Source organism: Pelmatolapia mariae, linkage group LG22 (genome assembly GCF_036321145.2).
Source record: "Pelmatolapia mariae isolate MD_Pm_ZW linkage group LG22, Pm_UMD_F_2, whole genome shotgun sequence".
NCBI classification, from domain to species: domain Eukaryota; kingdom Metazoa; phylum Chordata; class Actinopteri; order Cichliformes; family Cichlidae; genus Pelmatolapia; species Pelmatolapia mariae.
Genome location: NC_086245.2, coordinates 20,493,957 through 20,521,770, shown reverse-complemented (window position 1 = coordinate 20,521,770; position 27,814 = coordinate 20,493,957). Strand labels below are relative to the sequence as shown.

General features: G+C 39.5%; 3 protein-coding genes across 3 annotated transcripts; all 3 read right to left on the bottom strand.

Annotated features, from left to right (window-relative positions):
- Positions 1-1,205: 1,205 nt before the first annotated feature.
- Positions 1,206-2,616, bottom strand: LOC135932234 (lactose-binding lectin l-2-like). Its single transcript, XM_065469597.1, has 2 exons — positions 2,536-2,616; positions 1,206-1,631 (listed from the first exon to the last, which is right to left on the bottom strand). Exons 1-2 carry the CDS (start codon positions 2,614-2,616, stop codon positions 1,206-1,208), a joined length of 507 nt encoding a protein of 168 aa, XP_065325669.1.
- An 8,012-nt stretch (positions 2,617-10,628) lies between these two features.
- LOC135932232 (lactose-binding lectin l-2-like) lies at positions 10,629-11,756 on the bottom strand. Its single transcript, XM_065469595.1, has 2 exons — positions 11,701-11,756; positions 10,629-11,052 (listed from the first exon to the last, which is right to left on the bottom strand). The coding sequence occupies exons 1-2, from the start codon at positions 11,754-11,756 to the stop codon at positions 10,629-10,631; spliced, it is 480 nt and encodes a 159-aa protein (XP_065325667.1).
- Positions 11,757-17,789: 6,033 nt separating this feature from the next.
- On the bottom strand, positions 17,790-19,321 carry LOC135932227 (lactose-binding lectin l-2-like). Its single transcript, XM_065469591.1, has 2 exons — positions 19,258-19,321; positions 17,790-18,223 (listed from the first exon to the last, which is right to left on the bottom strand). The coding sequence occupies exons 1-2, from the start codon at positions 19,319-19,321 to the stop codon at positions 17,790-17,792; spliced, it is 498 nt and encodes a 165-aa protein (XP_065325663.1).
- Between the last annotated feature and the right edge of the window lie 8,493 nt (positions 19,322-27,814).

Sequence of the window (27,814 nt, the reverse complement as noted above, 5' to 3'; positions counted from 1 at the left end):
AATTGTATATTTATGGTATGATCAAAGGCCTTTGCAGCATAATGATTAAACAAACAGGAAAGGTCACAGTAACAGAAAGAGACAAGTAGACCTGCTCTAGTAAACAGACAGCGAGCTAATTCCCGACATTAAAGAGCATTAGCTCTCATTTTCTTTAAGTTTTTCTATAAAATTTAATAAGGAAGAGCTTTGTTCTTTCCTTTGGAGGCGATTTTAGGTTCAAACTTTTAGGGGGGTCAAATCATAATCTCATGCATATAGTGCTAAATAATTAATATTAATGGAATATGCTGATGGTCGTCACCTCTTTTCACATTTGCAAACTTTCAAAAGAAGACTTATTAATTGGATGAGCTTTCCCACTGTGTAAACAGATGTCGTCATTTTTGGATGTCCAATTTTGGTCCACTGAAGGAGTTGTTTTGTAACGTTTTTGATGTCCACTGAACAGCTACTGTTGATGTCCGTGCATCTTAGGTGATGAAGAGGTGAGCAGATAACCTGCGCCTCTACCCGTGGGCAATGCTGCCCTTTCCCAGGCGTGCTCACACACCTGCAACTCATTGCTTTTATCTGTACTGTGTATTTAAGGACTAGCTGTGGCAACTTGACTTCACTATGGTGGCAAATTGACTAAACTTGTTTGATGATGACTTTTGTAAATTTTGTTCAGTTGTCCTTGTCTGCTTCCTAGTTACCCACCTGAAGTTCCTGCCTCACTCACTGAGAAATGCACCTGCCTGGAGTCAAACGCCTGCAACTTGACTAGTACAGCAACAACACTCAGGCTTTGTAAATTTTTGGAAACAAGTGGTGAGTTTTGCTAGTGTTTCCATCTGTGTATCTTGTATATATGTAGTTCTAAAATTACATGGGATAGTTAGCACTCAGTAGTTTTACTTTAAGTTCATTTGAATGCAAGAACACCCCCAGAGCCAGATCGAAAAGCTTTAATCATGAGATGCACACTGTTGTTATATCACTGTCTGGATTCATTTATGAAGCTTAATGTTCAGCTTGGATTCAATATCAGACAGTTCAGCTTCTTCTAAAATGTCACAAAACTGTGATAAAATTAAAGATTTTGACAGAATAAGATATAGATTTAGAATTAAGGTATGACTTAGGTGATATTTACAGTTGTTGATCCAGCAATAATTAACATGAAAGTTATAAAGTCTTTGAATATGTAAGATTCTCAGTTGCTATGGGCAAGCTACACGAGTAGCACAAACAGAGGTATAAGTTACAGAACACGGTACATCATTCCACTTCTTATTTGTATCATAGTTGTTGTGACCACAGTGTTCAGCTCCTCCACCATTGTTTGGCTCTGCAGCATGCCAGTAGACAAAACTCACTGCACAACCATCAGACCACATCCATCTGCCTTCTTTATGGAGGTCACTCAGTCCAATCCAGGTGCGTCCCTCAGCATGGTCAAAGTTCTTAATCAAAGATTTTACAAACTCCTCTTCCTCCTCACTGTAGATAGACACCAGGTTGGCTCGCTGTGACACACAGTAGAGCTCTGCATCAGCCCAGGTCATGTGTGTGGCCACATATTTGTAGCAGCGGCCATTGAAGTTCCACCAGAACATGGGACAGTTCCCACGCAGTAGTTTCACTTTCTGGTTATCTAAAGAAAACAGAAACAAGAAGATGAACAATAACATGCTTTTTATCACAAAGTTCAGCTGCTCAGAGTAGCTCTGAGATCCTGAACGTGCCACAAAGTAACAGGCTGCCTTTTCGTATATGCTTCAAAAAGGCTTCTTCATATCTATTTGGCAAAAAATAAACAAAAACCCCTTTACTCATACAGAACTACATAGAAGATGGACATAAGTGAAAACAGGATACCAGGTCCACCTGGAGGTGGCCTTTGAGGAACGTGATTATATATTAACAATATTAGAAGTATACGACCTTCATAATGTCTGCTTGTGAAATTCACGATTTCTTTAAAACAACAGCAACAAAAACAGCAACAACATAACTTTCATTAAAATACTGAATCTGTTATGTGGTGGTTTAGACAGAAAACGCTCATCGTAACAATGTCTCCATCTTCTGCTGAACTCAGCTGACCAATACAAAGGTTCACTGTTAGTACTCTGAAAAATTTATACATGTGTTTGTTATTCTGTGTCACTGTGTGAATGCCACAGGGCCTTGATATAACAGGTATTATCTATACAGTCTCATTTTGTGAGAAGTTAAGTATTAGTTAGCACATTACATCCACTTAATCTGAAGTATCAACGTGTCCTCTGAATAACCGGTTCTGACAATCTGGGATGTTTTATTGATAACAAAAGATCAGTCTGTCCATAAAGATGAATGTTAAAATGCAAAGAGAAGTAAACTGCTCTTTCATTAGTGAGCAGGTCTTCATCATAACTCTGTGGTGTCGCAGAACCCATCTGGCATGACTTTGAAATGGGTTATTGGAGTGTTTAACTGAATCACATTTAGTCCAAAAACACACAAATAAAGAAAAAGTAAAGAGGAGCCAGAGTATGGGACAGACACCAAGTTGTCATCAGAAGGAGACTCAGAAGACTCAGAAGGAGCACCCAGAGTCAGACCGAACAAGAAGAGGAGCAAGATCATATTGGAGCTTTAAGTCTCAACATATGATGAGAGGTTTGTGAGTACACAGCTGGACATAATCTGACTAATGACACACAAAGTAGAATTAAAACATAAAGCACAGACACTGACAAATTGCTAACATAATAAAACAGGAAATGTGAACATATGGAAACTAAAGAGAGAACATGAATAAACTGAAAACACTGGGTCAATGACCCAGGAACCCTGGCAGGGAGGAACAAAAGTGGAGGAGAGTGTACGCAGGTGGATTGCATGCAGAATTTGCAATATGAAAGAGATAGGAGACTGCAAAGTGATGCCAGGAGACAATATAGCTAGGCAACATCGAATGGTTTGGAAATGAAGAAGATGTTAGTGAAGGGAGAGGCATGAATTCAATGGTGAAAGAGTTGACAGATAAATGGGGAAGTACTACTGAAGTGTTGAGGGAAAACGCTGAGGTGTTTGGAGTATCCTGTGAACAGAGAAAAGAGGACACAGGAAAGTATTCAAAGCGAAGAAAAAGTGGGATAGTCATGCAGATCAAGAAAGTAGACAGGAGTACTGAGAGGCTAGGTGGACAGCAACAAGAGAGGTGACGAAGGAAAAGTGACAATGTGAGGATGGACATAAGGAATGAGAAAAGAACAAATATATTAATTGGCTAGGTAGAGAGTTAGCTGGAAAAGATGTGCAGTAGGTTAGCGTTGATAACGATCAGAGATTGGCTATAATGCGTAATCTGATTACTTTTTTCAAATAAAGTAAGGGATTGCAAAAAAGTAAATAGATTACTGTTACTTTCTCGAAAGCACACTGCGTTAGTGCACTACTAAACCGTCATGATTTTGTTTGTGTCTCATGACAATGACATAAGCGCTTGCGACATCTGTGACAGCTACAGACGTGTGTAGATCAGCAATGGATAATATGGAGTGCAGGAGAGAGTACGACCATGTCATGTTTAAAGCTTAGAAGTACTGAAATTACTTTGAGTTTGATTCTGTAAAAAGTGACAAAAACATTAGCGTCCGCTGTACACTCTGTGTGGGAAGAAAACTTCTTTCTACAGCAAAAAATTCAACTTCAAATCTGAGCAAGCACATAGCACGCCGCCACAGGAATGTGAAATTAACAGAGAAACCCCGGATCCCCCCACTGACATGAACGCTGGGGCACCGGGCAATCCTCTAATGGCCCCGCTCCAGGTAAACAGGTGAAAACTGATTTAAGACTTAGTGCAGCTGAATCTTTATTTTATTTATTTTTTTGCTTTGTTTTACTTGCATCTATTTGAAAAAGTGAGTGTAAACACAAAAAATGATTTCATTTTATATGCTGGAATAAGCAGAAAATAGGTTGAAATGTTAAACAAATTTCTTCGAGTTAAAGACTGTTGCATATAATTTAATTTTAATCAGTAATTAGTAACTAGTAATCACTAACTAATTACTAATTACTACTAACTAATTACTAATGACTATTTTTAAGTAACTTGACCACAGATAACGATAGAAACAGAAATGTACCAACAAGTTAAGAGAGTGATGGAATGAAGAAAATAAGAGAGACATGAGGACATCAGGAAATGCAGAGGATTAGTAAGGAGGGAGTGAGGGCAGCTCGTGGAAAGGCAGCTGGTCCAGATGACATAATTGTGGAGGTAGGGAGTTTTTAAGGAAAGAGGGCAGTGGGTAGAAAGGAAATGGAAAAGGTAAAGATATGATTTGTGAAACAGCAAATAAGAAACTGATGGAACTCCAGTCTTCCCTTCCATAAATTTTGAGATGAAAATGATGAATAAATATTTCCTTCGAGTGCAGCTGCCAGTGGTTGATATGAAAATCAAGATTAGTGGAATTTTGAGGCTGTCACACAAACACACAAAAGACAGATAGCATAAACAGTGCAGGTTTAATGTACATTTAAGTATCTAAGGGCAAGTTATCTGCGTTGCACAAACAAAAGCGAAATTGACAGAACATTGGTGATCATTCCACTTCTTTGCGTCAAACATGTTAGTGTGAACACAGTGCTCATTTGTTCCATCTTTGTCTGGTTGTCCTGCATGCCAGTAGACAAAACTCACTGCACACGCATTAGACTGTCCCATGTTCTGTACCAGAACATGGGACAGTTTCCATGCACTAGTAACTGTTTGACTGACTGTGTGACTGACATTTTTTCTTTGATGTACCCTCTGAATGTCACGGCCCGGTGGATCAGCAAGTAGCTGATCAGTAGCATTATTGTCTCTAGTTCTCTCTTTATCTCTCTCTCTCGCTGGTGCGGAACTCATTGCGGATTCACACCCTCGGCCCACGCACCCGTGAAGTGGAAACACCTGAGTCTCATTTGCGCTGTCAGCATTTAAGCAGAGGGATGTCAGCTATTCATCGCTGGATTGTTGTGTGACTCGGATTGCCTGGATCCGTCTCTGTTTACCCTGAGAGGATTCCTTGCCGTGAGTGATTGGAGAGTGACTGGAAGCAAGCAGTGAGTGACCGAACAGGAGCAAGTGTTTTCGCCCTGTCCTCCCCAGCTTGGATCCTCTGGATCCCATACCCCTGTCACCTTGTATATAGCACTATTCCCCGCCTGTCTGTACATACACCTAGTGAAACGTGTAATAAATGCCACTGTGATCTTCTCAAGTTGAAGAGTCCTGCGTGTGAGTCCTCAGTGAATCGTGACACTGAAGAATATTAGATAAGCATGTCTGCACAATTGACACTGTGAAAGTTAAAACATGCAGAGAAGTAAGCTGCTCTTATTGTGTTTATAAGCAGTCTTTATAATAACTCTACGGTATAGTAGAACCCATCTGACATGGGCAAAAAATTTGTGTTACAATCCAACACCAAGAATTTTGTATCACTGACTGCTGAAACATAACAAGCAGAAAATCCTGGAGTGTTTGACTAAAATGTGATTAAAATAATAATAAAAAAAAAACACACAAATAAAGTTAAAATACAAGAAGGGAGGGAAGAGTCAGAATATAGGACGGTTACCAAGTTGTAGCTTCACTTCATTGTCATCAGAAGGAGACTCAGAAGGAGCACCCAGAGCCAGACTGAACAGGAAGAGGAGCAAGACCATGTTGGAGCTTAAAGTCTCAAAGTGTGATGAAGAGCTGCTGAAGCTTCTTTGTACAGGATTCCTGCAGAGTTGGAGCTGTTTTCTTTTATAGCTGTCTGAGAGGGTGTTTTCCCTGATCACTGTGATATCATTGGCCAAATGGAACAAAATTCTCCATTGTAAACATCACTAACACCAGGCAGTAAACACCATCAGATTCTAAAGAAATTAATAATTGCGGAACAGCCACGTCCTCCTGGCAGGCTCAGAAGAACGGGACTGTATTTGCTGTAATTCTGCATTTATGATATGATCAAAGGCCTTTTCAGCATAATGATTAATCAAACATGAAAGGTCAGAGTTGTAACAGGAAGAGAGCAGCTCACAAGCTCTACTTACTGCTCTAATAAACAAAGACTGAAAAAATTCTCAATATTAAAGAGGACTCAGCACCCAGAGTCACAAGAGGAGCAAGATCATGTTGAAGCTTTAAGTCTAGAAAACTAGAGCTATAAAACCAGAACAGAGTATCTAACATGTTATTTGTCATACACAAATGCTTCCAACAACGCTCATCGTAATGGATGTAAAAGTAAGACACCTGATAATTAAAGCATCTGACATCAGGACCTTTTTCTTCTGCTGCCCTCAAGTGGCCATAACGTTCATAACAGGTACTTAAATTCCAGCTGTGAAGATTCAAATTTGTAAACATTAATACTTCAAAAAACAACTGAAAAAAAATTCTCAGTTACTGTTTTGTGAAAGTTGTTAAGTCTCATTAAGCTGACTGTGCAGACAAGCGTGTGTTTGGATTCTGGCCACTCTGTCATGCACCGGTTACTTTTATCATATATTGATAGCAGGGTGTGTTAGAGACACTGGCTCTAATGTCCTCTAAGCACTGATTTGCTGAACTGCTGCCTTTGAATTCAGGGAAAACATTGTGCACCTTTTCTCACCTTTTTGAAGATTTTTAGTTTTTTAGTGTGTGTAGTGTGAAAGCAAGAGTGCTTCCCCCCCCCCCAAAGAAACATGACTTGACCTGGCTGCATATTATACAATAGTCTGTTCATGCACATAACTACACAATAGAGGTACTGATCATTAAATTTCATGTTTTGTTAGTAACGTCTTTGTTTGTTTGTTTTTATCTTGGAAAGACCTCAGAAAGCTTCTGTAACTAAAAGCACAGTGAGCATGTAGATTATTATGATTATATAATCTGAATCCTTTTCAGAACATGTTTGTTACCAAAATTATTTTATTTGTTTGGCTCGCCTGTTTTCCAGTTAAAGAAATCTACCACAGAGCCATCAGACCACATCCATCTGCCCTCTCTGTGGACGTCACTGAGTCCAATCCAGGTGGCTCTCTGAGCATGATCGAAGTTCCCGATCAGGGTTCCGACGAAGTTCTCTTCCTCCATGTTGTGGATAGACACTAAGTTGGCTCGCTGTGACAAACACTGGAACTCTGCATCAGACCAGCTCATTGGTGTAGCTTCATACTTATAGCAGCGGCCATTGAAGTTCCACCAGAACGGGGGACAGTTTCCTCTCAGGAGCTTCACTGCTTGGTCATCTGAAAATGACAGAAACAAGAAGAGGAAAAAGATCATGATTTGTTTTTTAGTAACAGAAGAAACCTGAAGAGACCTGGTGTCAGGCTGCTTTTCTGTATGTACTTCAGGGAATAGAAAGAAACATTACATATTAGCTTCTCTGCATCAGCTCCCTGCTAAATCCAGATTAAAATTAAAAATCCATCTCCTCATATACAGTGTATTAAATACTCAGGCTACATCATCTTTTAAGACCGATAGAGTGCTTCGCTCTCAGACTGTTGGTTTACTTGTGGTTTTGAGGGTAATTGAAAGTAGAATGGGAGGCAGAGCTTTCTGCTTTAAGCCTCCTACTGTGGAACCAGGTTGCAGTTTGGATTCAAGGCACAGATAATCTTACTTTTAATATTAAGCTTTTCTTTTTGATGAAGTCTAAAGTTCCACCACCAACAAATGGCTGCTCCTCTCTGAGCCTGGTTCTGCTGGAGGTTTGAAACGTGGAACCAAATTAATGCATGTATCCCCAATTACACTAACACACATTTCTCCTGAAAAAAACAAAACAAAACAAGAAAGATGATAAAAGTGCATTTAAAATCTAATGATATGCTAAATAATATTAAAAAGACAAAAACAAAAAAGAAAACCCCCACAAAAAATAAACTACAACGAGTAAATGAAGGAAAAGAGTAGCCAGAATGTGGGACAGTTACCAAGTTGGAGCTTTACTTCATTGTCATCAGAAGGAGACTCAGAAGGAGCACCCAGAGCCAGACCGAGCAGGAAGAGGAGCAAGATCATGTCGGAGCTTTAAGTCTCAAAGTGTGATGAAGTGCTGCTGAAGCTTCTTTGTACAGGATGTTCAGATTTCTGCAGAGATTTGGTCCTGCTTTCTTTTATAGCTGCCTGAGAGGGTGTTTTCACTCCACTGTAAACAATAACACTAAAAATGAGCCAGAAAAATACATCAAATTCCAATGAACTGAGCTGATGTGTAATTTATGTTTATGGTACCATAAAGCTATATCAGCATAATGAATAATCAGAATGGGTGAATCAGATCTCTAACACGAAGGACCAAATAGAAACTCCTGAGCTGCTCCAGTGAACAAAGACAGATTGAACTCTCCCCTCTCAGAAGGATCCTGTCTATGTAGTCAACCCAGAGATATGTGACCCTACTATGGCAGCCAGTAAAGTTGAAGTAAATACAAATTTTAAAATAAATTAAATAACATAATTTGGACCTTTGGTTTATAGATGGATTTTTGAATTCCATCCATTCGCTTCTGCTTATCCTTTTCAGGGTTGTGGGGGGCGCTGGAGCCTATCCCAGCTGTCATAGGGCGAGAGGCGGTACACCCTGGACAGGTCGCCAGTCTGTCGCAGGGCTAACACACAGAGACAGACAACCATTTGCACTCACATTCCCTCCCGCATTCACACCTATGGGCAATTTAGATTAGTCACTTAGCCTATCTCCACAAACTGCATGATTTTTGAATACATTTAGTCTTTATCAAGCTTTTTGTGTCTCTTATCCTTGATGCACATCCTAACATAGACCATGAACACCACAGCCTGCAGTGGAGCACACCAGCACAGTTCATCACTAAAAAAACATATAAACATATGTTTCTGCAGTTTGTTTTTCAAGCCACTTCAGAAGAACATAGTTCAGCAGCCAGTAGCGGTTTTTGATACGGGCGACACGGGCGGTTGCCCGGGGCGGCATCGTGGTGGGGGGCGGCATTACGGGCACCGTAATCAAAAAAAATAAAAAAATAAAAAATTGCTCGTACTCATGCTGCCCCGACATCAGCCAGCGCATATTGGGAATGGCATAGGCACCGATCGGTTTTCGCCCATTTGCTGGGAGTAAGGGCGCCCTCCGTTTGCGAGGTGCGCCTGCTGCTTGCGGCACAGGGAGGAGAGGGTGGGGCGGCGGGGGATTCTCTGGCTGGCTGGAGCAGCATCTAATAACTAACTCGCAAAATAAAACTAAATAAAAACAAAACAACAAACACGAAAACAGCAGACATCATGATACAGACTTATAATTTGCACCGATGTTTTTTCGAAATTCTATACACGAAAAGTGAGCGCGAGAGCCCTCGGTGCGCCTGCTCGCTGCTGAAGTCAAAGTAAACTTTATTGTCATCTCCGTTACATACAGTCCAGTATATAGAGAGACGAGACGACGAGGCTCCAGTTACAGCAGTGCAAGTAAACAAACAATAAATATAAGAAGAGTAAGAAAATAAATATACACTTTAGGACCAGGGGTAAAGGGATCAATAACAATTTAAAATGTAAAATTTACAGTTTGATGATTTAAAGTCTCACACATAACTCGTCGAAAGGGGAGGGGGCGGCTGCTTCCAAATAGAGCACATTTCATTCATAATGCTGTAAATCCAAGCCCATTATGTATTCATGATTTGAATCCTGGGTTGTGCGAAATCCCAGAAATAAACCATAGACAAAGTGAATCTGTGAACTAAGGTGTAGGTCTGTTAGGTGATGTTGTGGTGATCCTCGGGTTGGGGGATGGGTGTTCATACTGGAGTGCAAAATTAAAACCAATGGAAGATGGACAAGAAAAGTTCAAAGCCATCAGGTGCTCAGTTTAGAAAAAAGAGAAAAGAAGAGGAGGAGAAACGAGCAAAAGATACAGGTAAGCAGATGTGTCACTGGATAATGGCAGGTCATCCTGAAACAATCAGAATCAGAATACTTTATTAATCCCTAAGGAAATAATGTGGATTACAGTTGCTCCAAAAAGAAATGGTAAAAATAGTAACAGCAACAGACTAAACTCCAAACAATACATTATGTCACAGATTTTAATATTAATTAGTCATTGTCAGTTGTTGATTTGTTCTGTTCTCATTGTATGACGAATTATGATGGCTGTTTGGTAGCTGTTTGCATACAATGCATACTCTCTCTCTCTTTATATGTGTGTGTGGGTGTATGTGTTTCTCTGGGGAAATTCAGTGTGGGTCCGACAACAGTTTTATGTTAATGTATAATCCTTAATATGTTTTGTGTGTGTGTGTGTGTGTGGGGGGGGGGGGGGGGGGGGGGGGGGGGGGGCAGACGGAGTGTTCGCCAGGGGCACCAAACAGGCTAGGACCGCCACTGTCAGCAGCACATCATGTACAGATAAGTGAGCCGTAAGATGTCTTTATTTTCTTGTTACTTATAAAGTGTCTCTGTCACTGGACTCAACACCAGGCTGCAGTACACAATAAATTAACTCATTCCCAGTAATACACATTCATCTGTCTATCAGATTGAGTTGCTCATTAATTGAAGGAACCAGAACACAGTTCAGGATCGTTCCAGCCCAAATAGTGCAGATTAAAAGTATTTTCAGTTTCTAAGGGCAGCTTATGCGTGTTGCACAAACAGAAGCTAAATTGAGAGAACATTGGTGATCATTCCACTTCTTTAAGTTTGAATAGTTAGTGTGAACACAGTGTTCATTTGTTCCTGCGTTGTCTGGTTGTCCTGCATGCCAGTAGACGAAACTCACTGCACAACCATCAGACCACATCCATCTGCCTTCTTTATGGAGGTCACTCAGTCCAATCCAGGTGCGTCCCTCAGCATGGTCAAAGTTCTTAATCAAAGATTTAACAAACTCCTCTTCCTCGTTGCTGTAGATAGACACCAGGTTGGCTCGCTGTGACACACAGTAGAGCTCTGCATCAGCCCAGCTCATGTGAGTGGCCACATATTTGTAGCAGCGGCCATTGAAGCTGTACCAGAACATGGGACAGCTTCCACGCAGTAGTTGAACTCTGTGGTCATCTGAAGAAGACACAGCAGTAAGAACTTGATGAAAAAGTAGGAATGAAAGGGATCATGTTTTTGTCAGTGTGACAGACTTTTTTCTTTGGTATTCTTCAGAGACGGCACATCAGACAAGCATGTCTGCACAGTTGACACTGTGCAAGTTAAAGCATGCAGAGAAGTAAGCTGCTCTTATTGTGCTTACCAGCAAGTCATTATCATAACTCTGTGGTATAGTAGAACTAGTGCTGTCAGCGTTAATCTCATTAAAATGACTTTAACACCATAACCGCATCAACGCGGGAAGGTGCAAGGCGTCAAAGCCTTAGCACGGTTAGCTCGTTAATGCATTAGTGCCGTCCAGCCCCACGGACGGGGCGGTCCGCGATAACTTGCTAACGGAGATTTGCCGCGTTAATGCGGTTATGGCTTTAACGTCACTTTAACGAGATTAACAAGAGTAGAACCCATCTGATATTGGGAATTTTGTAGAATTTTGTATCACTGACTCTGCTGAAATAGAAACATCAGAAATATGAACAACATGTTCTTGGAGTGAAATAAATAAAGACACAAATAAAGGTAAAAGTAGAGAAAAGAGCAGTCAGAATATGAGACAGTTACCAAGTTGGAGCTTCACTTCATTTTCATCAGACGGAGCCTCAGAAGGAGCACCCAGAGTCAGACCGAACAAGAAGAGGAGCAAGATCATGTTGGAGCTTTAAGTCTCAAAGTGTGATGAGGAGCTGCTGAAGCTTCTTTGTACAGGATGTTCAGATTTCTGCAGCGTTGAAGCTGCTTTCTTTTATAGCTGAGTGAGAGTGTGATTTCACTGCGGTGTGACATCATTGGCCACATGAACCAAAGCTTTCCACTGTACACAATAACAATAAACATAAGCCAGAAAAACATCACATGCCAAAAAGTTAATAGCTGTTGAACAGTCACGTTTCTTGGTACTTCCAGGAGAACGTGACTGTTTTTGATGTAATTCTATATTTATGGTTTGATCAAAGGCCTTTTCAGCATAATGATTAAAGAAACAGGACAGTTGTAACAGGAAGGGGCAAGTAGAGCTGCTCTCATAAACAAAGACAGAACATTCACACACGCTCATACTTCAGTTGATGCATAAGACAGCAACTTGGGGTTATTATCTTGGCCAAGGATATTTAGCACGTAGACTGGAGCAGCTAGGGATCAAACTAGACCCTTCCAATTACTAAATCACCACCTGCTCCACCACCTGAGCTACAGCCACCCAAAGTGGCTATATGTATATAAAATTCCCACTTGCCCCTGTTATGTCCGACTGTTATCTGCTGACCTGCACTTTTCTAATGTTCACGGCTCTTTGTGAATTTAGCCAACTGAATTCAACAAGATATAAACAGATATTTCTCAAACTAATTTCCTTGAGACCATAAAGCTGGTATAAAAAGTAAATTGGTGAGTTGAACTAATCAGTATCATCACTTTAAATATAAATTCATGTCTCTTACCCTTGATGTGCATCCTAACATTGACCATGAACACCACAGCCTGCAGTGGAGCAGCTCAGCACAGTTCATCACTATAAACTAGCTTAGCCTGAATAAAACTGCCTGTTATAGTATTTTCATGCAACCTCTGAATAACAACATTTTTTTTTTTACATATGTTTCTTCAGTTTGTTTTTCAAGACACTTCAGAAGAACATAGTTCAGCAGCACATCGTGTACAGATAAGCGAGCCGTCAGATGTCTTTATTTTCTTCTTACCGAGCAAGTGTCTCTGTCAGTGGACTCAACACCAGGCTGCAGTACACAATAAATTAACTAATTCCTAGTAATACACATTCGTCTGTCTATCAGACTGAATTGCTCATCAACTGAAGGAACCAGAACACAGTTCAGGATTGTTCCAACCCACTTTAACCCCTGGTTATGGTTAAAGTCTCTCTTGCCACCTCCAGAGTCCCTGATATTGACTGTAAATTTATTGCTCCAGTTCTCTTAAGAAAAAAAAGAAACAATAAGAAAGAATCCATAGATGCAAGTATATAAAATAATAATAATTATAACTACTGAAGTTAAGTCAAATGAGAGAAAGACACTGGTAATATTTAACATAAGCTTGAAAAAAGGCAATAGTTGCACATCTATTGTATCATAAAAAGCCTTATCAACATAATATTTAATCAAACTTACGAGTCAGAGGTAGAGAAATAAGAGATAACAATAAGAGAAAAGGAGAAACTGCTGAGCTGCTCCATTAAACAAAGACTGCAGGACCATGCAAGAGGATTCCTTCTTTCTTTACAGTGAACCCACTTATACATTGCTCAAAATAAATAAATAAATAAATAAACTACATTTTATGATAGCACTGAAGAATCACAGTATAAGTAATTTAAATGTCATGAACATCATTTTCTTAAAGTTATCTGCTAATCTGTCAGTTTAGTAAGCACAAATATTGTGAATCCATTTCACATGCTTTGGTGCAAATGAAATTGACAACTGGAAAAAGATCATCAAGAAGGGAGTGATTTTACAAACTGTTGTCTCTTCGTACGGATTTTCTCTAGTTTTGCTTTTATTTTTGGTGTACAGTGGTCCCTCGTTTATCGCGGGAGTTGCGTCCCAAAAATAACCTGCGATAAGTGAAATCCGCAAAGTAGCCATCTTTATTTTTTTTTAATTATTACAGATGTTTTAAAGCTGTAAAAACCCTCACTACATACTTTATACACTTTTCTCAGACAGGCATGAACATTTTCACACTTTTCTCTCTTGTTTAAACACTCTCAAAGTTAAAAACTTCGTAGAAAAATAAGTCCAGTATTATAGAATGAATTATAGAATGAAACCAATGGCACCCTCGGTGCAAAACATTGTTGTGTTTGTTGGGGAGAAAACTTACAAACATACAGTACAGCACTTCAGAGTCACAGTGCTAGCGATCGAAGATTTATGTAAATTTGACAAGCTGAACGCATTCTGTACTGTACAGGAGATAATGCACGACAATGGTCTACAGCCAATCAGGACACAATACGCTGTTAAAAAAAAAAGAAAAAAAAAAGAAGCAAAATTGCACAAAAAAAAAATCCGCGAAACAGCAAGGCCACGAAAGGTGAACCGCGTTATAGCGAGGGAGCACTGTATTTATCACTACAGGTAGCTACAGTGGCTAACAGTGGCCAGGAGCCCATTCAGGTTACAAAAGTAGACCAGTTGCTGTATAAGCTGTCCTCTTTCCCCTGGTGTTATAGTCAACATACATTTTTTCTGATGAAAACAACATGATAACTAACATAAAAACTAATGCATAAGGCACAAAGCTATGATGAAATGCATTTCATCATAGTTTAAATTTAATTTAACGTTAAAAAATTTAAATAAAAATGAGATACTAATGTTCGGGAGAGACAAAATCCAATTTGAACTACTTGTGCAGTAAAGTTAGATGTCCACATTTGATCTACTGCTGTGAAAGTGGGAGGAAGGGGGCTTTTAATGAAAACAGAACAAAATATTAACACTTGAGACGAAGAGAAGAGTGGACGTAGACACATTTTGCAACTGTGTGGAGCAACTCTCTCTGTAAAAACGTGACAAACATTTACACTATATATTTTAGTCAACTGAAACAACTTTAGAGTTAGCCTACATTACGCCTAAATTATGACTAAAACTAAATCAGACTTTGCTGTTAAAATGAACACTGTTTGCTAGAAAGATGAGAAATAGATGCAGTGATTTATTGATATGTGTGCAAACAGAAATAGAGTGTATAAGGCAAAACCTGTTGCATAATTCTAACAAGCTTGAAAGTCAATATTGACATGACCACATTTAACCTTCAAAAAAGCTTTCTTTCCAATTCTTTAAGTAGTTATCAGGAATCATTCTCCATGTTTCCTGAAGAACAGTCGAACCTCTTCTTTAGATGTTAGCTGTACAGGCTGTGGCTGTAGACACTCACTGCTCTACCTCTCTCCTCACCTCCTCAGTGATATACTTCTGTGTTTGTGTTTTTTAGGTTGAAACCAAACAACAGATCTTAACTAGATTTGAGTCTTTTTTTAGTAATGATAAAGGTAGATGTGTATCATCTCCATTTGTCTCCTTTTGTAATACTAAGTCTTTATTAATTGCTAATTATGAAATGTGATTACTGATGTTGCAGACATGTGCCTCGTGACCCCAGAGATACACAATAAAGGCACTGATCACGAGTTTTCATTTATAGCTTTTCATTCCTTTTACTTTAGAGCAGTTTTAACCATTTATTCATGCACCAAAAACAGTCTTTGCTTTCATAAATTTTGACATTGAAACGATGAGTAAATATTCCCTTTGAGTGTAGCTGCCAGTGGTTGATTCCACATTTATGAAAATCGACATCCATGGAATTTTGTGACTTTTGCAAAAACACACAACAGACAGACAGCATAAACAGTGCAGGTTAAATATAAATTTTAGCTTCTGAGGGCAGTTTATCCATATTGCATGGAGAGATGGTAAAATGACAGATCTTTATGGAGGTCACTCAGTCCAATCCAGGTGTATCGCTCAGCATGGTCAAAGTTCTTAATTAATGATTTAACAAACTCCTCTTCCTGGTCGCTGTGGATAGACACCAGGTTGGCTCGCTGTGACACACAGTAGAGCTCTGCATCAGCCCAGCTCATGTGTGTGGCCACATATTTGTAGCAGTGGCCATTGAAGCTGTACCAGAACATGGGAAAGCTTCCACACAGTAGTTGAACTCTGTGGTCATCTGAAGAAGACACAGAACTTGATGAAAAAGTAAGAATGGAAGAAATTATGTTTTTGCCAGTATGACTGAAAAATTTTCACTGATATTCTCACATCAGAGAAGCACTTCAGCAAGTTAAAGCATGCAGAGAAGTAAGCTGCTCTTATTATGTTTACCAGCAAGTCATTATCATAACACTACAGTATAGTAGAACCCATCTGACATTGGGAAAAAAAAATCTATGGTACAATGCAACACGAAGAATTTTGTGTCACTGACTGCTGAAACAGAAGAAATAAAAGCATGAACAACATGTTCTTGGAGTGAAAAACAAAAGACACAAATAAAGGAAGAAGTAGAGAAAAGAGGGGTCAGAATGTGGGACAGTTACCAAGCAGCTTGACTACATTGTGATCAGAAGGAGACTCAGTAGGAGCACCCAGAGTCAGACCAAACAAGAAGAGGAGCTAGATCATGTTGGAGCTTTAAGTCTTAAAGTGTTGCTGGTGCTGCTTAGGCTTCGCTGTACAGGATGTTCATATTTCTGAAATCAAATTTGAAGCTGCTTTCTTATGTAGCTCCCTGAGAGGGTGTTTTCACTGCTGGTGTGATATCATTTGCCACATGGACAAAGCTTTCCGTTGGACACAATAAATCAAAACAGAAGACAAAGAAAATCATGAGGTGGCAAAGAACTTAATAGTTGTTAAGCAGTAACATTTTCTTGGTACTTCCAGGAGAGTGTGACTGTTTTTGCTGTAATTGTATAATTATGGTATGGTCAAAGGCCTTTGCAGCATAATGATTAAACAAACAGGAAAGGTCACAGTAACAGAAAGAGACAAGTAGACCTGCTCTAGCAAACACAGAGCGAGCTAATTCCCTACATTAAAGAGCATTAGCTCTCATTTTCTTTAAGTTTTTCTATAAAATTTAATAAGGAAGAGCTTTGTTCTTTCCTTTGGAGGCGATTTTAGGTTCAAACTTTTAGGGGGGTCAAATCATAATCTCATGCATACAGTGGTAAATAATTAATATTAATGAAATATGCTGTTTGTCGTCACCTCTTTTAACATTTGCAAACTTTCAAAAGCAGCCTAATTAATTGGATGACCTTTCCCACTGTGTAAACAGATGTCAGAGTGACATCGTTTATCTGTCAGTTTTGGATGTCCAATTTTGGTCCACTGAAGGAGTTGTTTTGTAGCGTTTTTGATGTCCACTGAACAGCTACTGTTGATGTCCGTGCATCTTAGGTGATGAAGAGGTGAGCAGATAACCTGCGCCTCTGCCCGTGGGCAATGCTGCCCTTTCCCAGGCGTGCTCACACACCTGCAACTCATTGCTTTTATCTGTACTGTGTATTTAAGGACTAGCTGTGGCAACGTGACTTCACTATGGTGGCAAATTGACTAAACTTGTTTGATGATGAGTTTTGTAAATTTTGTTCAGTTGTCCTTGTCTGTTTCCTAGTTACCCAGCTGAAGTTCCTGCCTCACTCACTGAGAAATGCACCTGCCTGGAGTCAAACGCCTGCAACTTGACTAGTACAGCAACAACACTCAGGCTTTGTAAATTTTTGGAAACAAGTGGTGAGTTTTGCTAGTGTTTCCATCTGTGTATCTTGTATATATGTAGTTCTAAAATTACATGGGATAGTTAGCACTCAGTAGTTTTACTTTAAGTTCATTTGAATGCAAGAACACCCCCAGAGCCAGACCAAAAAGCTTTAATCATGAGATGCACACTGTTGTTATATCACTGTCTGGATTCATTTATGAAGCTTAATGTTCAGCTTGGATTCAATATCAGACAGTTCAGCTTCTTCTAAAATGTCACAAAACTATAATAAAATTAAAGATAAAGATAGAATAAGATATAGATTTAGAATTAAGATATGACTTCACAATGGTAATATTTACAGTTGTTGATCCAGCAATCATAAAAATTAAAGTTAGTAAAATTAAAGAAATTGTTGAATATGTAAGATTCTCAGTTGCTATGGGCAAGCTACACGAGTAGCACAAACAGAGGTATAAGTTACAGAACACGGTACATCATTCCACTTCTTATTATTTGTCTCAAAGTTGTTGTGACCACAGTGTTCGATTCCTTGCCAGTTATCTGGTTGTTTTGGACTCCAGTAGGTGAAACTCACTGCACAACCATCAGACCACATCCATCTGCCTTCTTTATGGAGGTCACTGAGTCCAATCCAGGTGCGTTCCTCAGTGTGGTCAAAGTTCTTGATGAAGGATCTGACAAAATTTTCTTCCTCCTCACTGTAGATAGACACCAGGTTGGCTCGCTGTGACACACAGTAGAGCTCTGCATCAGCCCAGGTCATGCGTGTGGCCACATATTTGTAGCAGCGGCCATTGAAGTTCCACCAGAACATCGGACAGTTTCCACGCAGTAATTTCACTTTATGGTTATCTAAACGAAACAGAAACAAGAAGATGAACAAGAACATGCTTTTTGTCACAAAGTTCAGCTGCTCAGAGTAGCTCTGAGATCCTGAAAGTGACACAAAGTAACAGTCTGCCTTTTTGTATATGCTTTAAAAAGGGCTTCTTAATATCTATTTGGCAAAAAACAAACAAAAACCCTTTACTCATACAGAACTACATAGAAGATGGACATAAGTGAAAACAGGAAACCAGGTCCACCTGGAGGTGGCCTTTGAGGAACGTGATTATATATTAACAATATTAGAAGTATACGACCTTCACAATGTCTGCTTGTGAAATTCATGATTTCTTTAAAACAACAGCAACAACATAACAACAACAACAACAACAAAAACAACAACATAACTTTCATTAAAATACTGAAACTGTCATGTGGTGGTTTAGACAGAAAACGCTCATCGTAACAATGTCTCCATCTTCTGCTGAACTCAGCTGACCAATACAAAGCTTCACTGTTAGTACTCTGAAAAATTTATACATGTGTTTGTTATTCTGTGTCACTGTGTGAATGCCACAGGGCCTTGATATAACAGGTATTATCTATACAGTCTCATTTTGTGAGAAGTTATGTATTAGTTAACTTTAGGCAGTCAGTATTTCAGCACATTACATCCACTTAATCTGAAGTATCAACATGTCCTCTGAAAACCCGGTTCTGCCAATCTGGGATGTTTTATTGATAACAAAAGATCAGTCTGTCCATAAAGGTGAATGTTAAAATGCAAAGAGAAGTAAACTGCTATTTCATTAGTGAGCAGGTCTTCATTATAACTCTGTGGTGTCGCAGAACCCATTTGGCATGACTTTGAAATGTTTTTGCTGCATTTCAAAATCCAACAAAAACATCAGAGACATGGGAAAGAAGGGTTCTTGGAGTGTTTAACTAAATCATGTTTAGACAAAAAACACACAAATAGAGAAAAAGTAAAGAAAAGAGGAGCCAGAGTATGGGACAGTTACCGAGTTGTAGCATCACTTCAGTGTCATCAGATGGAGCCTCAGAAGGAGACTCAGAAGGAGCACCCAGAGTCAGACCGAACAAGAAGAGGAGCAAGATCATGTTGGAGCTTTAAGTCTCAAAGTGTGATGAGGAGCTGCTGAAACTTCTTTGTACAGGATGTTCAGATTTATGCAGAAATTTCTTTTATAGCTGCCTGAGAGGGTGTTTCACTGCTGGTGTGTTGTCATTGGCCAAATGGACCAAAACTCTCCACTGTAAACAACACTAAACATTAGCCACAAAAGGCCATTGAATTCCAGAGGAATCAGCATATGAATGTGACTGCTTTTGCAGTATAATTATATTCTATAGTGTCATAAAAGGCATTGATTAATCAAACAGATCAAGGTCAGGGCTTTTACAGGAAGAAAAAATTAGAAACTCCTAAACTGCGCTAGTAAGCAGTGAAAAAACAAACTCCCTTGATGCAAGATCTTTTCTTCTTTCTTTCTTTCTTCTTGTCTTCTCTTTTCTTTTTTACATGCTTTAGTGAAAATGAAAGTGAAAAGAGATGCACTTGAGAGGCATCAACAATAAGGTAACAAATCTTCAGTTGGGAACCACAGACCACCCTCTTTTTCTTGTTTCTTCTTACTGATTATTTTTTCTAGTTTTTGCTTTTGTTAGTGTCTTTGTCACTGCTGGTAGCATGAGACAGAACAGCACTTTCAGGTTGGACAAATTGCACAGACCAGTTCCTCCAGGATTGTTCATTCACGCAGTTGTATGAGGGTTTGCTTTGTGTTCCAGGCACAGTCTCAGGAGTGTGTAGGAGATACCAGGAGACAGGCTGTTACTTTGGGATTGGTATTTGATTTCTTTCATCTTGGCATTCCCACTTAAATAATAAGTTTACTTCTCTGTGCTATAAGGGTGGGTCAATTGTTACTGGGGGGCTATGTCTGCTTATTTATTTGGAAAACCAGAGTGTTCCATAATTAATAGTTTTAATCACAGTGCCAAAGCTCCAGATCGCTTTCCTACAGCAGCTTTTTACTGGCCTTATTACCCAAAAATGTTTAGAGTAGAGCACCACATATTTCTTGCATATTTCACACACGCATACACTATTGTTGCACATTTGGAGTGCTCTCTGCCTGACCTGAGCATTTGCATTGTATCTAAAATATGCCTTTCACTGATAGAAACCAGCAATTAATTGATTCAAGTTTAAATTTTCATTTCACTTTTTGTATAGCGATTCTGAGGCCATTATAGGAGAGAAATGCAGTGGATTTTGTCAAAATGATGGAAATGGCTTTGATGAGCATGTAATTCAAGGAGAGAGAGGAACAAAAGTGGAGGAGAGTGTATGCAGGTAGACTGCATCTTATGCAGAATTTGCAGGGTACAGGGTTGGCCATTTATATGGATACATCGTAATAACATGGGAATGGTTGGTGATATTAAAGTCCTGTTTGTGGCACATTAGTATATGTGAGGGGGCAAACTCCTCAAGATGGGTGGTGACCACACCCTCTAGCAGATCATTACATTAAGGAACCTTTTAAATACAAGCGCGCTCATGCTCACAGGTGTACACACAGGTGATCACACACACAAACTACACCCTTTTTGGCTCCTACCTCAAAGCACACTGTGCGCTGTCGATCTTACGTGCTGCACAATAATGTTTAATATTAAGTATGTAGTGTTATATTCCCATATATCATTGTGATGTTGTTTATTCTATTACTCTCGTTTTCTTCTGCTTGTTTTCTTTTTTCTTTCTCAACAGGTGATCCAGGTGATCGATATATGTATTTTTTGTCTGCTTATTTTGTTGGTTTTTGTTTTTTGCCCTTTATCCCCGTCCCTCTTCTCCGCTGTTTTTTTTTTTGTTTGTTTTGTTTTTTCCCCCCTCTTTCTTTCTCCCTTTTCTTTTCCCCTGTCCCGTATCTAGCAAGTAAAAAAAAAATAAAATAAAATAAACAATAAAAGGTAAATCAAATGGACCATTACGGCAAGGCTGGGATGGTCCATTTGGTAAAGTAAATCCGTTGGGCATCTTTCTTCGCCTTTAGACAATAATTCTGATGGCAAAAGAACCAAACGGGACAGGTTTGAAAAAAAAGAAAAAAAAAAAAAGAAAAAAAAAGATGGGTGGTGACCATGGTGGCCATTTAGAAGTCGGCCATCTTGGATACAACTTTTTGTTTTTTCAATAGGAAGAGGTCCATGTGACACATCAAACTTATTGGTAATGTCACAAGAAAAACAATGGTGTGCTTGGTTTCACCGTAACTTTATTCTTTCATGAGTTATTTACAAGTTTCTCTTTGTTCACAGCCATTGACATGTCGAAGAGGTTAACACGTGTGGAGCGTATCGAAATTGTGTTGATATCTGGTGAAAGCAGTAACCGGGTCATTGCAGCAGATTTCAATGCAAGACACCCTACGAGACCACCACCCATCTTGAGGAGTTTGCCCCCTCACATAAACTAATGTGCCACAAACAGGACTTTAATATCACCAACCATTCCCATGTTATTACGGTGTATCCATATAAATGGCTCACCCTGTAGACAGGAGTACTGAGAGGCTAGGTGGACAGCAACAAGAGAGGTGACAAAGGCAAAGTGACAATGTGAGGATGGACATAAGGAATGAGAAAAGAACAAATATCAATTGGCTAGGTAGAAAGTCAGCTGGAAAAGATGTGCAGTAGGTTAGCGTTGATAACGATCAGAGATGGGCAGTAACGTGTAATCCCATTACTGTTTTCAAATAAAGTAAGGGATTACTACTGCAAAAAAGTAATTAGATTACTGTTACTTTCTCGTAAGCACGCTGTGTTACTGCATTACTAAACCGTGATTTTGTTTGTGAGAGTTTCTCATGACAAATGGCCCACCCTTACAAGTGTGCGACATCTGTGACAGCAACAGACGTGTGTAGATCAACAATGGATAATATGGAGTGCAGGAGAGAGTACGACCATGTGGCGTTTAAAGCTTGGAAGTACTGACATTACTTTGAGTTTGATTCTTTAAAAAGTGACAAAAACATTAGTGTCTGCTGTACACTCTGTGTGGGAAGAAAACTTCTTTCTACAGCGAAAAATTCAACTTCAAATCTGAGCAAGTACATAGCACGCCGCCACAGGAATGTGAAATTGACAGAGAAACCCCCGGGGCACCGGGCTACCCCCCAATGGCCCTGCTTCTGCTAAACAGGTGAAAAAAGATTTAAGAGTGACAAGAATTAGTGCCGCTGAATCTTTGATTTTATTTATTTTCTGCTGTGTTTTACGTGCATCTATTTGAAAGAGTGAGTGCAAACACAAAAATGACTTTATTTTTATGCTGGAATAAGCAGAAAAAACTAGAATTGGGCTGAAAGGTCTATTGCTTTATTACGTATTCAGGTTGTGTATCAAGTAATAAAGTAACGAATTACTTTTGAAAATTTGTAATCAGTAACGTAACAGGACTATTTTCTTGGAGAAGTAATCAGTAATTAGTAACTAATTACTATTTTTGAGAAACTTGACCAACACTGATAACGATAGAAACAGAAATGTACTAACAAGTTAAGAGAATGATGGAAGGAATACTTTGAGGAGCTCGTGAATGAAGAAAATGAGAGAGACATGAGGACATCAGGAAATGCAGAGGATTAGTAAGGAGGGAGTGAGGGCAGCTAGTGGAAAGGCAGCTGGTCCAGATGACATAACTGTGGAGGTAGGGAGTTTTTAAGGAAAGAGGGCAGTGGGCAGAAAGGAAATGGAAAAGGTAAAGATATGATATATGAAACAGCAAAGAAGAAACTGATGGAACTCCAGTCTTCCCTTCCATAAATTTTGAGATTTCAGATTAAAATAATGACAAAATATTTCCTTTGAGTGCAGCTGCCAGTGCTTTATGAAAATCAAGATTAGTGGAATTTTGAAACTTTCACACAAACACACAAAAGAAAGATAATAGCATAAACAGTGGAGGTTTAATGTACATTTAAGTATCTAAGGGTAGGTTATCTGTGTTGCACAAACAGAGGCTAAATTGGAACATTGGTTCTTTGCATCAAACACTTTAGTGTGACCACAGTGTTCATTTGTTCCACTGTTGTCTGGTTGTCCAGCATGCCAGTATACAAAACTCACTGCACACCCATCCTGCCTTCTTTATGGATGTCACTAAGTCCAATCCAGTTGTATCGCTCAGCATGGTCAAAGTTCTTAATTAATGATTTAACAAACTCCTCTTCCTCCTCACTGTGGATAGACACCATGTTGGCTCGCTGTGACACACAGTAGAGCTCTGCATCAGCCCAGCTCATGTGTGTGGCTACATATTTGTAGCAGCGACCACTGAAGCTGTACCAGAACATGGGACAGCTTCCACGCAGTAGTTTAGCTCTGTGTTCATCTGAAGAAGACACAGCAGTCAGAACTTGATGAAAAACAAATAATAACTGTTTGACTGACTGTGTGACTGACATTTTTTCTTTGATGTACCCTCTGAATGCCACGGCCCGGTGGATCAGCAAGTAGCTGATCAGTAGCATCATTATCTCTAGTTCTCTCTTTATCTCTCTCTCTCTCGCCTGGGTGGAACTCATTGCGGATTCACACTCTCAGCCCACGCACCCGTGAAGTGGAAACACCTGAGTCTCATTTGCACTGTCAGCATTTAAGCAGAGGGATGTCAGCTATTCATCACTGGATTGTTGTGTGACTCAGATTCCCTGGACTCGTCCCTGTTTACCCTGAGAGGATCCCTTGTCGTGAGTGATTGGAGAGTGGCTGGCAGCAAGCAGTGAGTGACCGAAGAGGAGCGAGTGTTTTCCCCTTGTCCTCCCAACCTTGGATCCCCTGGAGCCCACACCTATTTTAATGTGATTAAAATAATTGGAACAAAAACAACAACCCACACACAAATAAAGTTAAAATACAAGAAGGGAGGGAAGAGTCAGAATATAGGACAGTTACCAAGTTGGAGCTTCACTTCATTGCCATCAGAAGGAGCCTCAGAAGGAGCACCCAGAGCCAGACTGAACAGGAAGAGGAGGATGATCATGTTGGAGCTTTAAGTCTCAAAGTGTGATGAAGAGCTGCTGATGCTTCTTTGTACAGGATGTTTAGATTTCTGCAGAGTTGAAGCTGCTTTCTTTTATAGCTGAGTGAGAGTGTGATTTCACTGCTGGTGTGACATCATTGGCCACATGGACCAATGCTTTCCATTGTATACTGTTAAATTCTCCCAATTCTTTCATCTTTGGGCTAAAGGAAGGACAACACTCGGTGTATAAATGCTCAATCAACAATCATTTTATTCCATACAATTCTCATTATTCCATACAACACTTTTGAGCATAAACCATCCGGAGGGGAGATGAGCACGGGAGGGTGTCCGCCTGATCTCGACGTGTCTGAGCGTTTCTCACATTCTTATAGCTTCAACCCCCCTCCAAAGTCATAAAACCTAAACATCCACATTTTTTCTCTCTCTCAGTGAGCCTAAGTTATGACCTTGGCTTCTTTTGCAGTATGTTCTGTTCTTTTCTAATCAGACAAATAAGGCCATGATTCTCTGAAAATAGTGTTTCTTATAACTCAGCAGTATAATGCATCATAAAACAATATCATTCATTCACCATAAATCGGCAATCTAATGTAATACTAATCAGTTTAATAAATGTAATAGTTATCACCTTCTTCTAAGTCAGGAGAATAATGCAAACTAAAACTACATAATGATTTCACAATCTTTAATTAGGGGTATAACGTGGCATAAGATAATATAATAATCACACAATACACAATAACAATAAACATAAGCCTGAAAAAAACATCACATGCCAAAAAGTTAATAGTTGTTGAACAGTCACGTTTCTTGGTACTTCCAGGAGAACGTGACTGTTTTTGATGTAATTCTATATTTATGGTTTGATCAAAGGCCTTTTCAGCATAATGATTAAAGAAACAGGACAGTTGTAACAAGACAAGGCAAGTAGAGCTGCTCTCATAAACAAAGACAGATCAAATTCCTTACATTAAAGAGCATCATTTATACATTTTACCATAGCATGTTCATGATGAATTAGTATCTTAATTTCTAAGCACAGACTTTTTGTTTTACACAGACGCAAAACTAATAACTAGTAATTGTTTGGCCCACCTGTTTTCCAGTTAAAAAAAAAATGTACCAAACAGCCATCAGACAACAGCCATCCTGTCCCATGTTCAGTGTCCCAGAACTCTCGCGTACAATCATAGACAGTTTCCATGCTGCAGCTTCACTGCCCAGTCATCTGAAGAAGACAGAAACAAGAAGAGGAAAAAGATTATTTTTATTTAGTGACAGAAACAAAACTGATCTGTACTGCTGAGATCCTAAAGGGGAGACCTGGTGTCAGGCTGCTTTTCTGTATGTACTTCAGAGAATAGAAAGAAACATTAGATATTAGCTTCTCTCCATCGGCTCCCTACTAAATCCAGAGCAATAAAGTGTGTCGCTCTCAGACTGCTGGTTTACTTGTGGTTTTGAGGGTAATTCAAGTAGAATGGGACACAGAGCCTTCTGGCTAAAGGCTCCTCTGTGGAACCAGCTATTCAGGAGACAGATAACCTCTATACTTTTAATATTAAGCTTTCCTTTTTGACAAAGGTTAAAGTTCCACCAGTTGCAGCAAATGGCTGCCCCTCCCTTAGCCTGGTTCTGCTGGAGGTTTGAAACATGGAACTGCCTCAGTAGACAGTGTCAAAAGGGAAGAAAACCTAACACTAGAAATTTTACTGGTTGACTGATACAGCTGTCTCAGGGCCTCCTGGGGGCTGTGCAGCTAACCTGATGGTAGTGAAACCTAACAGAGTATTGAAAAAAAACAAGAAAAGAAAAAATGTTCAGCTCTTCTGCCCTCTGCTCTTTTCCCCTTTTCTGGGAGGACTTGGGGAGGTAGAGCCTACAGCCCGATCCAGCAGGGAGGTGTGGGATGCCAGATCAGGTGCCCCCCTTCCAGCGCTCCTCTCTACTATCTTGTCTCTTTTGTCTTACTTCTCTCTATCACCTTTTGTATCCCTTTTCTATCCAAGGACGCTATGGAGTTGAGGCACACAACGATGTGTCCCGCTGGTAAAGTTTCTGGGCTGCCTTTCCTCATAGCAGCAATCCCTCAAGACTTTCTCCATTTGAAGCAATGCATTATCAGGGATTGTAACATCTAGTCCTTTTACTGCATCCTGGGTGGGGGGACGTGATAAAAGTGCATTTAAAGGAAAAGAGGAGCCAGAGTGTGGGACAGTTACCAAGCTGTAGCTTTACTTCATTTTCCTCAGTAGACTGATGTGCAACCCGAAAGGTCTGTTCTGTCTCATGCTACCAGCAATGAAAAAGACACTAACAAAAGCAAAACTAGAGAAAAATCAGCAAGAAGAGACAAAAAAAGAGCAGTGGTCTGTGGCTACTAACTCAAGATCTTCTCCCCTATTGTGGGTCATCTTGTTGATATCTCTCAAGTGCTCCTCTTGTCACTTTAATTTTCACTAAAGCATGTAAAAAAAGAAAAGACAAAACAAAAGAAAGAAATCCTGTGGCATGGAGGGAGTTTGTTCTCTGTTTGTTTACTACTAAGCTCAGGAGATTTTTTCTTCCTGTGTAAGTTCTGGCCTGATCTGTTTGATTAATCAATATCGTTTATGACACAACACAAACACATTTACATGTTAATTTAGTTGGAAATTCAACGGCCTTTTGTGGCTAATGTTTAGTGTTGTTTACAGTGGAGAGTTTTGGGCTACTTGGCCAATGATGTCAAACCAGCAGTGAAAACACCCTCTCAGGCTACGTCCACACATACACGGGTATTTTTTAAAAACAGAGGTTCTAATATTGTTCATATGTAATCACATACCTCAAAGGCCATCTCCAGATGACCTGGTACCCTGTTTTCACTTATGCCCATCTTGCTGTTCTGCATAAGTAAAGTTTTGTTGCTGGTTTTTTTTTTTTTTTTTTGCCAAATGCATGTCACCAATAGCATAATGTCAGCTGTACAGAAACCCTTTTTGAAGGATATAAGAAAAGGCATCCTGTTACTCTGTGTCACCTTCAGGATCTCAGAGCAGCTGAACTTTGTGACTCTGACAAAAAGCTTGATCTTGTTCCTCTTCTTGCTTCTGTTTCGTTCAGATAACCAGCCATTCAAGCTACTGTGTGAAAAATGAAATGCCAAGAGAAAGATTCTCATTAGGATCTCATTAGGATAGTGATTTGTGTTTGTGTGTGGGACTGCACCCCCAGGTTTATACTGTTAAATGGTAATTATGAGACAGTGTGTTTCAAGTCATGTTTCATGGAGAAACGAGAAAGTAATGTAACAAGTAGCATAATGAATTATTTGCTTCTGGGAGTAATTAAGAAACATACACTACTTAGTGATGATGGTGACTCTCAAAGTAGAGCCAGTGAGAACCAATGAGGACTGTTAAGGAATCAAACTGATAAATAATATTGATAATGGAGCTGGAATTGCTAAATTCTTTTTGATTCCCATCCCAAACACCAACTTCGGAATAGAGAAGAGCAGGTGAAAAAAGTCCCTTCATTACAAA